The following is a 12,132-nucleotide window of genomic DNA, read 5'->3' on the forward strand; positions in this document are numbered from 1 at the left end:
ATGTAGCCTCTGAATGCCTGAGGGAGCAAGGCAAATCGTTTGATAATCCAGGAACAGAGATTGCCCACATGTTTATCCGCCATTGTCCCAGTAAAGATTTGGCTCTGACCTTTCGATCCAAGTCCATTGACAATTGGTCCGCTCATGAAGTGCAAGCTGTGTTTAATGCCCATAAATCAGAGTCCAACTTCAAACCTGCTAGCTCGACATGTGGTAGGACTGATAAAACAAATGTTTGCAAAGTTGATGTTAATGCAGTTTCTGTCACGTGCAAGGACTCTGGATCACAGCAGTGTGGATCTACATACCAGGCTAATCTAGAGAGAGTGATCGACATGCTAGAGAAAGTTTTAATGTGCAATTCCTGTGTACAACAGCCTTACTCAGGTCGACGCTATGCCAGACTCCCAAGAATTGATGGTTTAGATGCCTTACCTTGTGCTATCTGTAATGATGGAGCTCACTCTGCTCTAGTTCACTGCCTTGAACATCATTTATGTTTTCAGTGCCTGTCACCCGGCCATTCCCGACGCGACTGTCCTGTGCCACAGACTACTCTACCTCCGTCCAATCAGGGAAACTAACAGATCTGCGCGAGGGGGAGGGCAGTGTAGATCTAATTAGTCAGCCTCCCATTTGTGATACTGAGGATTGTGAGTCTGTATATGAGGTACATAAAAGTATTGCCCCTTCTGACAAGACTGTTATTTTTCAATGCTTACAGCACGTTCCCATGATTGACAGTCTGTTCTATACCCCTGTGTCTGTCGAAAATGGTCCAACGCTGAAAGCACTGATTGACAGCGGCTCTATGGCATGCACCATAAGCGAAGCAGCTGAAGCTAACCTGTTGAAAGCCAATCCTACCTTGATAACAACTTCAGCAGATAATGTCATCATTGTTGGATGTGGAGGTCACAGAGTTAACCCCAAAGGGATATATGATGTCACAGTCTCCGTTTATGGCTGTAAAATGATAATCCCTGTTCTGGTTGTGACAGGTCAGACAGAAGAACTTGGCAGCAATGCCATCAAACCGCTGTTGACTTTATTGAGGACCACCGTTGGCTACTGGAAGTTCATGAACATGCCGAGCGGAGATGGAATGGATGAATCCTTTCATTTTTTGTCTTTACTCTCCAATACAGAGAGGTGGAAAGGTGATATTGTGCCAGACAAAGTGGGTACAGCCAAACTTAAAGGCAGTGTAACATTACAACCACAGAGTGAATATCTAGTTTGGGGTAAACTCCCTAGCAAGGCTATGGTGTCTGTGGGTAGTACTGTAGTCATAGAGCCCACCCAGTCTAACTCCAGGTCTAAACAGATCTTGGTCGGCAGAGTTATCGCACCACTATTTGGTGATGGTTTAGTTCCAGTTAAACTAGTTAACCCCACTAATCGCCCTATTACACTGAGAAGGAATGCAAAAATCGCTGATATATCCCCATGCATTGAAGTAGAGGATTTCACAGAGGCTGAAAGTGTCCAGTATAACATCCAGTCCAGTGCCCAGTCCTGTCACATCGCCGAACAACCTCTACAGTCGGAAGAGGAGTTGACCAAAATTCTGAGGGACCTGGGATTGTACGATTTAGATTTAAGTGCATGTGAAGTGTCTCTCGAGTGGAAGAACAAACTCTTCAGCATCATCACAGCTCATGAGTCTATATTCTCGAGGAACAAGATGGATTGTGGCCTGGCAAAAGATTTTGTTCACAGGATCCGTTTGGTTGACGACAAGCCGTTTCGTCTACCTTATCGTAGGATACCACCAAGTCACTATGAGAAGCTGCGGACGGCCCTGAATGACATGGAGGAGAGTGGCATAATAAGAAAGTCTAACAGTGAGTACGCATCACCTTTAGTAATTGTGTGGAAGAAAAATGGTGACCCCAGGATCTGTAATGATTTCAGATGGCTCAATGCCAGGACAGTAAAAGATGCTCATCCTCTCCCACACCAGTCGGATGCACTCGCTGCTCTTGGCGGAAATGCCTTCTTCTCCACTATGGACCTGACATCTGGTTTCTACAATGTGCCACTACATGAGGAAGATAAAAAGTATACAGCTTTCTCATCACCATTCGGACTCCACGAATACAATCGCATGCCCCAAGGTCTCACAAACAGTCCCGCTACATTTATGCGCATGATGATGTCGATTTTCGGTGACAAGAACTTCACCAGTCTGTTGTGTTACCTTGACGATCTTTTGGTTTTAATAAAAAAATGGCAGAACTTCTGATAACTGCTGTGGGCTGTTTATGTCTCTGTGAATGAATCGTTCCTGTAGTTAAAGTCAGTGCTGGCTCTGAGAGGAATCACTAATGTGTCTCTGAGCTGGTCTCAAAAACTTGAAGAAGCAGTGATCCATAATCGACGTGAAAAAGGTGAGTCTGTTCCTAAGACCAGTGATCTACAGAGAATCTACTCTGTAAAATCCCCCAGTGATGTGGTTAATAAGGAACGTATGAAGATCTGTGATTGTTATTTCCAGATGCCTGCTGAAGCAGATCCCTGGAGCTTCTCTGAGGAGTAACAGCCATGAGTTACGTTTTCATTATATTATATTCATTATAAAGTTAATGCAAGATGCCAGACTAAATATGCTGTTTTTAACCCTCTGATCCATGAATTATTATGAAGGAAAAGGAAAGGTTAATTTTTAATAAAAAATACAATAACTAAATAAATGCGTAAATAAATAAAACCTTACATTTTCCCCCTCAAAATTATGCATTTTGTTATAGGGGAAAAATAGATATATAAAATAATGCTTTTTTTTTCACCTAAATTTCCTCAAAATTATGTATTACGAAAGACACATGTCTGTATTGTAACAAACAATAGCAGCAATTATTTCATGGGTACTTGATGCATCACCACTTTGATCAGCCAATTTGATTTTTGATGCTGTCATAAAGAAAATAATACTAAAACAAGAGGACCGTGATATAGAATTTTGAGTAGTGATGTAACATCACAACCTGAAATGTTAAAAAGCTGTTGAAGACCTGTCCATTGTAGTGGACATCATGTACCAGAGGGTTAAACAGTGTTTAAACAATGTAAATGTAACATCTGGTGTGTTTTCATTATATATATTTCTGGTGATAGTAAGATCTTCACTTTTGTTTTTGCTTAATATACCACTTGGATCAGGCATTTGTCCTTTACTTCATAAATAGTACATGATGTCTTCTCAACTATAACTTTCTATTATCTGTTAAATGTTTAAAGTTTAGTGTAGAGAGAGAGAGTCTTGTATTAAAGTCTTTTTAATAGTCAACACCATAACATTTATATATTGTGTGTTCCGGGTTTAAACAAGGTGACTCAGACAATCATGCAGCTTATTGCTTAAATGAAAATTTTATAGTAATAAATGTACTGATACACAATCCCAATAAAATAAATATATTGTCAGTAGTTATCAGTAAATGAGAGTTATTTCAATTGTCCTTCAGATAAAATGCTATGAAATGAGCATGTGTTCCTTGATGAAATGAAAATATAATACACACACTGTATGTACACTGATACATTTAGCTAAGTACTTAAGGATATTTATACAGAATGTTTCAAACCAATTTTATGAAGCATGTAGGACAAGATGAATATGAATATGTCAGCAGCCGGAACAATTACAATAACATCTAAAACATCTAAACATCTAAAATAAACATCTGCTTGAAAGATTCAGTCTGTGGTTCCAGATTAGCATTTATCAGCACGAGTCCTGTGAATAAAACATAAATACTGTAATAATCATATTCTCCAGCAGGTTCTAAAGAGCTTGCTGAGCCTCAGTGGAAGTGAGATTTATCATGATTCATTTGATTAACTGAATCCTAATGCAGTTATTATAGATTAATGTTCCTACCTTGTTGTTTTTTTTCTCCTCGTGTGTTACGTCCCGGTAGGGGAGTCTCGTCCAGGACAGTTTAACATCACTCAACCCCAGAGAGGACTGCAACTAAAACACACTGACAGCTATTAAAGCAGGTTTCATTAAGTGTAACCAGACTGGCCTCGTGATGTGACACACAGCAGCCACAATAGCACTTTATAACTGATATAGGCTTATGTTTTATTTATTTGTTTCTTTTTATTTGAAATATTCCCGAACATGTTAACTATATCATGAAATATTTCGATTCTCAAATATATGTAAGTAAATGCACTGAACTTTTTTACTTTTTTCCATTACTGCCACCCACAGGACAAACTGCACATTGAACCCAAAATAGTTTGGTGTGATAAGATTCCAAATTTAGGGGCCCACCCCAGAACTGCCCCTGCTGAAAAGTGGAACGGAGTATTTCTTTTTTGATGTTTTATCTTTTAAGATTTTGTCCATTTCATTTTAATAGTTTGATCTGTTGCATGTTTTCTTACCTGATTTAGAAATGTTTTGTTTACTGCAGCTGTGTCAACACTGGAGGTTAATTTCATCCTCAGAAAAACTTTTTTCCTATTAACTGCTAAAATGCAAAACATCAAACACAGAAATAAATTGTTTTTGTTTGTTTGATTGATTGATTGAATGAATGAATGATTGATTTGTTTTTTATTAATTTGATGCTTTCAGATGCAGTATGTAGGCCCAGTTTAACACAATGATTAAATTAGTCATTTAAAAAAATAAAATCAGTGCAGATTCTATGTTGGCCACCTGTGGTACGGTGGTCACGTGAGTGAAATTTTCGGGCAAAAAATGTCCATCGTCAGACTCAGTACTGTAGCGACATATGAAGCACAACTCACTCACATATGAGTCACTTTGAAACAAATCAGCTTTCTGCTGGTCAACACCGCAAATTTGCAAACTTTTATTATAATGAATGGAATCTTCCAGGCAGTGTTGCCAACTTAGTAATTTTGTTGCTAGATTTAGCAAGTTTTCAGACTACCCTTGCAACTTTTCCCCCAAATTTAGCCATTTTTAAAATTTATTTGCCAACTTTTAGCAGCCTTTGAAAAGTGACTCAAATTATAAAGACATGTATTTTTCCTCTAAATCACACAAAGAAGAAACCATTGAACAGCTAACCAACCAAGCAGCACCTCAGCCTGGAGAGAGATGTCTAGCAGTACACACATCACATGTGAATCAGTAGTTGCTACGGTAGCTGCAATAGTTCAATAATAATTGTTCATTTATGATAGACCTTGTTATTAGTTTGTACAAATAATTGGTGCTCAGTTAGGAAAGATCTGTAGGAAAATGGAAAAGATTTTTGTTTTATCATGTTTGACTGAATTATTTGGCAACACTGCTGCCCGCGAAAACTCAACTGTACTTCCAATAAGATTCCAATAAGAATCTGTGTGATATTCCCCACGCAGATTTCACTGCATGTTCAAGTTGATCATCCAAATTCAACCAACAGAAAGATGCTGGGCTTGAAAGTGACATCTTTGTGAGCTGTGCTACACTATTGACAATGGACCTATTTTTTTTTCCACGTGAAATTTCACTAATGTGACCGCACTTTAACAATCTAGAATGAGGTGTCAGAAATTACCTGTTCCATAAACCTCCACTTCACACAGCGTGAGATGTGCCTGGATGTTAGGAATGTACATGTTCACATAACGACCTTCCATTCCACCGCAATAGAAACTGACAGTACTGCGTGCTGGAACAAGTGAAGTGACAGCACATCTGCAGAGAGAAAGAGAGAAACCACGACACAATCAGCTGACCTGCTCAAATCCGGTTCTCCTGACACGTTCATAACTGTTTTCATTACTTCACCTGGGATTGTTGTTGCCGTTGTTTTCCAGAGAGTTTCCGATGCGGATCTCTACTCCAGTCGTTTGATCCAGACAGCAGTCGCCTCTGTTGGTGATGGTCACTTTGTAAATGTAGTAATAATCCAGCAGGTCCAGCCTCCACCACGGGTTGAGCTGGTTTGATGTGATGGAGCAGTATGTATGGGTTTCGTCTGGATGGGGTGTACCTGAAGGAGAGTATCTGATGCCGTCAATGGCCTTTGTAGCTCCAGAGGTGTAAAATGTGCTCGACTGTACAGCCGTTCCTTTTAATGCCAAATTCTCTAAAAACATTTAAAGAGACAGAGGGTCAAGACTCAAATGTGTGATGTTTCAGTAGATTCCAATTGGGTTAAAATATTAAATTCCAATCCAAAACACTCAATTCCATTTACTACTACATTAAAATCTGAAGTTAATATTTTTAATAGATCTGTACATACATGAACTAACTATGAGCGGTTGTATTTTATTAACCAACATTAAAAAAGATTAATAAATACTATAAGTTGTGTATTGGTTAATGTTAATTAATGCATGTTAACTAATGGGACATTAGTTACTACTTTTTACCTTCCAAGTTTTCTGAACTGCCCTGAATGGAAAAGACACCTGTTACAAAAACAAAATATTTCCATTGCTTTCTGGGATGTGGATCAAGTTTATGTTGCAAAATATTATGTAAATATTTTCATAAAGAATAGCTAAACAGGATTTATAATTGTACATCATTTGATTGAAGCGTGTCATTTTTACTCACCCAAAAGTAAGAACAGGTAAGAGAGTCCTTCCATCTTGTTTTTTAAAGACCATTAACCAGATACGTGTGATGGTCAGATATGACGAGGGTGTGAGTTTCTCCTTCTGCTCTCTCTCTCTTATACCATAAATCCCTCTTTTTATTTGTGTTTCTCTTAGCAGCTTGAGTCTCCACCCTTAGGAAATTCTGACTGGATGCTTGCTGAATATGCTTGCACACCTGATCCTGACTCAGCAGGGCTCCGGCCCTCCAGGAATTGAGTTTGACACCCCTGCTCTAGATGAACCCACAGACCTTTAGTTCATGATTTCCACTCCATCAGTCTGATCACCGATCATTTCCATGTTGTTTTGTGTGTATTTGAATGATCTCAAGCAGGATGTAAATCAGAAGCTCCACAGGAGCCCATCATCTGCTCAAAACTCAAACAAAGAGCCGTCACTCCATACAGACATCAGACTGTACACATTTCTGGCTGTTTTGCCTCAAACTCAGACATAAGCACTGCTGTAAGCTATTAGTGTTCAGAAAGACACTTTTTTTTTAGAAGGATCAACTGGAATGTTTTCTTTCAACATTATTTTCCTTCACATGGCTGATATCTTATTTTGTGAGGTCAATCACCCAACATTCAAAATATATTTAGATCTAAACTGAAGATTTATGTATTTGGATTACAGTTTTAACATTAACTTAAAAACAAATTTGTGATGCCTATTGTTTTATTCATAAATAAAACAGTTCCGTTTTTTTTTTTCCACTAAAAAAAAACATATTTTATTATTTACTATTTGCATCTATTTTATTCAGTTAAATATTAAGAAAAAAATTAATTAGTTAAACCTCTTATATTTAAAACATTAAATTTACTAGTACTATTACAGAAATCTGACCTGTGTGACTAACAAATATGCATTACGTTAAGTTCCTTAATTTTTTAAAACTGTAATCCAAATGGATGGTAATTTTATATGCAATTCAAATGCATAAATCTGTGCAACATTATTCAGATTTGATTGGTTTTCATTGTTTTGTTAATTCATATAACCAAAAGGCATAATTCTCATGCTAGCTTGCGCTTTTCTAATCATTTATAGAACAATACTGAGGTTCTTCTCATGTTATTATCTTGGGTTGTAGTATTTCTCATTGGTACGGGTGCGTTTTCCATCCTACAATCAATTTCAGATGTAAAAGAGAACTCTTTTGAAGAGATCCTATGCATTTTTGCAGCTCACAATAAAAATCATTGAGAGAAAATCAAGCTAAAGAGGAGGGGTCTGTGAGCATCAGTACAGTGTTAATTGCATCATTAATGCATATCAGAATTTATGCAGCTAGATGATTTCCCTGTGAAACTGCATCATTAAATGTGCCTTGACCCATGACATTGCAAACCGAAACTTGGATCAAGTCTTTGATCAGCTGATAAATTATGTGTGGATCTGAGGTGATTGTTTAAAGCCTGTGATGAGCAATGAAGTATCTGCTGACACAAACAGATTTGTTCTCAGAAACAGTATTCACATTCTCGAGTTAAATTGCTGACTCTGCACTTAAATTAAGGAAAAGGTATACATCTTGTGTCTCTTCAGCATGTCATCACCAGTCCTTTTCTCAGCTTGCTTCTTAACTATCAGTAAAGGAATTGAACATTATTTACATAGGCAAAATAATTTTAGCTGTACTTGTGCATCTAGTCCAATCAGGTGAAAAAAAACAAAAAACGAAAAAAAAAAAAAAAAAAAAAAAAACCTTCCCACCCAGTGAGGACAAGACAAACTTCTTGAAAGTTGTTTTCTCAGAAGGTCTTCCAGGAACCTTCATGTAAATGTGTAGGGAAATGTTCACATGCATTAGTGTGGCCAAATGAGGATGAGTTTCACAGGAACCACCTGATCATGCTGCATTTGAACAAAACTGAAAACACACCATCAGAGCACATTTGCAACCGAGTGTACTGACTAAGGTGTATGAAGGATCATGTGACACTGAAGACTGGAGTAATGATGCTGAAAATCCAGCTTTGATCACATTAAGTGATAAAAATATATTTAGCAAAATACACATACTCATCTCTGCACCAATAAAATGTCCAAGACCCTACAATTTTTTTGCCAAATTATATGTAATACCTAATGAATATAACTACTGATGTAAAAAGGAAGCCTAAAGAGTTTGTAATTTATTTAGAATTTAATCAATCTGTCAACCCTTTAAACCACATCAACAGTTCTATTTTAGCTCGATTCCATGGGAAAACTGCGAACTTGACAACCATGCGACTGGAAACCATTTGGTAATGGTTTTAATAATATCGTGAAATATTTGTGTTGAAAACGTTTATTTTGACACAGGTCACTGATTTTTTTGAAGATCTGTCTTTATTTTGAGAAAAAAATAATTGCCATATTTGTAGTTCCATCATCTACCAGCAGAGGCTGCAAGGCGCTCACTAACCTGCTGCCTGAGTGCACTGTAATGTTCACAGCTGGCTCAGTGGTCAGTTCATGAGAAGATGCAACACAGCGAGTTACAAAGTTTTAGAACACAACAGGGTGTAAAGCTGAATTCAAACCAGGATGATTTTATTTTTTTATTTTTTTTACTAGGATGTTTCATCTCAGGACAGAAGCAGCGATCAGCAGTCTGCAGAGTCTGTCCTTTGCTGGATTGAATCAGTGCTGTTAGTCTTACAGTTACAATTATTTCTTATTGTACTACTGTATATGCATGCTTTTATACGAAAATATAAGGCTTTCTGTGATGTTCTGAAAAGTGATCAGTAAATTGTTAAATTCGGCTGATGCCAGGGTGTCACCAGTCTCGTGTTGTTGACTGATATAAAGTAATTAAGTAATATAATAATAATAATAATAATAATAATAATAATAATAATAATAATAATAATAATAATAATAATAATAATATATTATTATATGGTATATAATATACAACAATAATATTAAAACACTGATCCAGCTTGTATTTTAAACATGGCGTTGTGTACTGCAAATATTGCTTAGAAATTGCATGCACTGATGCATTATGATAAATTCCTCATTTAAAATCACTTTGAATGAAGTCTCATCAGTAAAAACAATGTAATTGTCATTTCATAACAGTATACAATGTGCCTTTAGTACGCTGTGTAAAAGGTCAAATGCTTCACTTAGAAATAATTTAGCATTATAATAGTAAGATTTTCATATCATTATTATTATTATTATTATTTTTATTTATTTATTTTTATTTTTTAGACCATTACTCAACGTAATGTAAAGTCAAGTGACATTTATTTCTATAGCGCTTTATACAATACCAATTGGGTCAAAGCAGCTTCACAGTAAATGGAAAGAAACTTTTTTCTGGAAACTCAAATGGCTGCAAAATAAATCTTATCGTAATCTTTGATCATAATCACGATTTCTGCCTCACTCGATTTATTAAACCTAAATTAATCTGAAATATCAAACACAGTATGGCAAATTAACTATATTACTTGATGTATTAATTATATTTAAATATCTATTGTTGTGGTTATAAACAGCAATAAACCATTTTATCATTATTATTTATAACTAGGACTATAATGAGTGCAGTGTTCTTGTAACAGTCTGCGTGGATTTTTTTTTTATCCTAATAAATCCTAGAATTACTTCATGATGGGACATCAGGTCATTTTAAACTTAAATGTGGAAATTATCATATAATTTAAATGATGTATCCTCATCAAGTGGTATGTAAAGTTAAACTAATGTGTCTCTCATCCCTCTCATCTCTCTCTCTCTCTCTCTTTCTCTCTATCTCTCTCAGTACTCATTCATTTAAACATCCCCAGTTGAAAGCAGAATGAATCAAGAAGCGCTTGATACCAGCATGAGGGTTTTCTACAGGAGTCTGTTGCTTTTACTGGGTAAGTAAAACTCACAAACAACTTCAGTGTGTCTAATATCTTATAGTGATTTCAACTTTTTTCTTTTACTACTGTGTAAGTATTATGTTTATTTTTCTTATCTTACACTCTCAGAAAAAGGTAAAACTGGAGCAGTACCCTTTCAAAAGGTACACATTAATACGTTATTTACCCAAAATGGTACATGTAAGTACCTTAAAGGTACACATTAGTGCCTAAAGTGTACATTTTAGTACTTTTATAGCACGCAAGCAAGCACATTTTATTTATATAGCACTTTTCTAAACAAGTTAATGCAATTCAAAGTTCTTTATAGTAGACATATGTGAACCTTCTGAAAAGGGACCACCCCAGTGACAGCTTTCATACCTTTTTCTGAGAGTGTTTCCTTATAGTTTTAAGCATACCTCATTTAACAAAATATAATGAAGTTTATGATTATGTGTTTGACATTTCTTTTAGGGTTTTTCTCAGTTCAAATGAAGGTGAATGGAACAGAAGGTTAGATTTCCTAAGTTAAACACTATTACATGTCTAATTTAATTCATTTTAGTCTAACCAATCTAACTGTGAAAACTTATTATCTTCATATCTAACTGTGAAAACTTATTATCTTCATTCAAACAGTATATTTTATCTATAGTAGACTTGATTAACCCAAATAATTCAATGTGTGTCAGGAGGTGTTTATGGAGGACTGTTTCCTGAACCTGGTAGAGTAGGACGTACAGTGCCGGCTGTTCTGATGGTAAGTTATGTGTTTTTATGTTTAAAGAATTTGCCACTGATGATTTCAAATGCGAGTTTTGAGCAGGCTGGAGTAGCAGCTGTTTGTTTTATTTCTCGGATCACAAATGCAGACATAGTTTTATGTTTCGTTGCGTGATGCAACGCGAAAAAGACAGTATAAATCATTATAATCTGTAATTATGTCGCCACTGGATGCAACAAATGCCTCGTTTTATGAGGGGTTTAATGTTTTTGAATCTTGCTTTGCTCCGTTTCAGACAGTGCATCTCAATATGGTTAGTGCGTAACATTTCCATCACAGGGTATTCAGCCAATCACAACACACTGGATAGCTGGCCAATCAGAGCACACCCTCGCTTTTCAACTGATTAAGCTTGTAAAAATCTAGGCATTTCAGAAAGGTGGGGCATAGAGGAGAAACAATAATGTACATTATGAACCATTACAGTTATGGAAGTTGTGGGCATGGTCCCTGAGGGGGCACAGAGCTCTTAGCCTCTGATCTCTCAAACTGAGGTTGTTTGAGACTATACTCCAGTCCAGAGCTCCCGCCACTAGGAACACAGTATGCCTTGAAGTGGAGACTTTTCACTTCATGTTGAGACAGTGACTTGTCACAATTGGTACAGTTCTGGAGTTTCTGCAGGAGCGATTCTCCGCCACGGCTATCTCCCTCCACTCTGAAGGTATACGTGGCAGCCTTAGCTGCTTACCATGCCCTTCTGGGTGGTCAGTCATTGGGAAGGACCACCCACTTAGCACTTGTTTCCTCCGTGGCACCCTGAGGCCGGTACAGCGGACCTGGCTGTGGTTCAGGAGGGCTTATGCAATGGCCCCTTTGAACCCATTGAAGAAGTTTCAGTCAAGTTTCTCATGCTCAAGACTATTTTTCTCCTCACTATTTCCTCACCTAAAAAGATTGGGG

The 12,132-nt window shown here is 36.9% G+C and overlaps 1 protein-coding gene across 1 annotated transcript; it reads right to left on the reverse strand.

The window, feature by feature from the left end:
- Positions 1–3,255: 3,255 nt before the first annotated feature.
- LOC122145515 (fucolectin-1-like) lies at positions 3,256–6,531 on the reverse strand. The gene is made up of 7 exons (XM_042759271.1): positions 6,509–6,531; positions 6,355–6,425; positions 5,765–6,065; positions 5,532–5,671; positions 4,402–4,487; positions 3,887–3,979; positions 3,256–3,742 (listed from the first exon to the last, which is right to left on the reverse strand). The coding sequence occupies exons 1-7, from the start codon at positions 6,529–6,531 to the stop codon at positions 3,731–3,733; spliced, it is 726 nt and encodes a 241-aa protein (XP_042615205.1). The 3' UTR covers positions 3,256–3,730.
- Positions 6,532–12,132: the final 5,601 nt, after the last annotated feature.

The sequence above is a fragment of the Cyprinus carpio genome, chromosome A7, assembly GCF_018340385.1.
Source record: "Cyprinus carpio isolate SPL01 chromosome A7, ASM1834038v1, whole genome shotgun sequence".
Taxonomy (NCBI): Eukaryota; Metazoa; Chordata; class Actinopteri; order Cypriniformes; family Cyprinidae; genus Cyprinus; species Cyprinus carpio.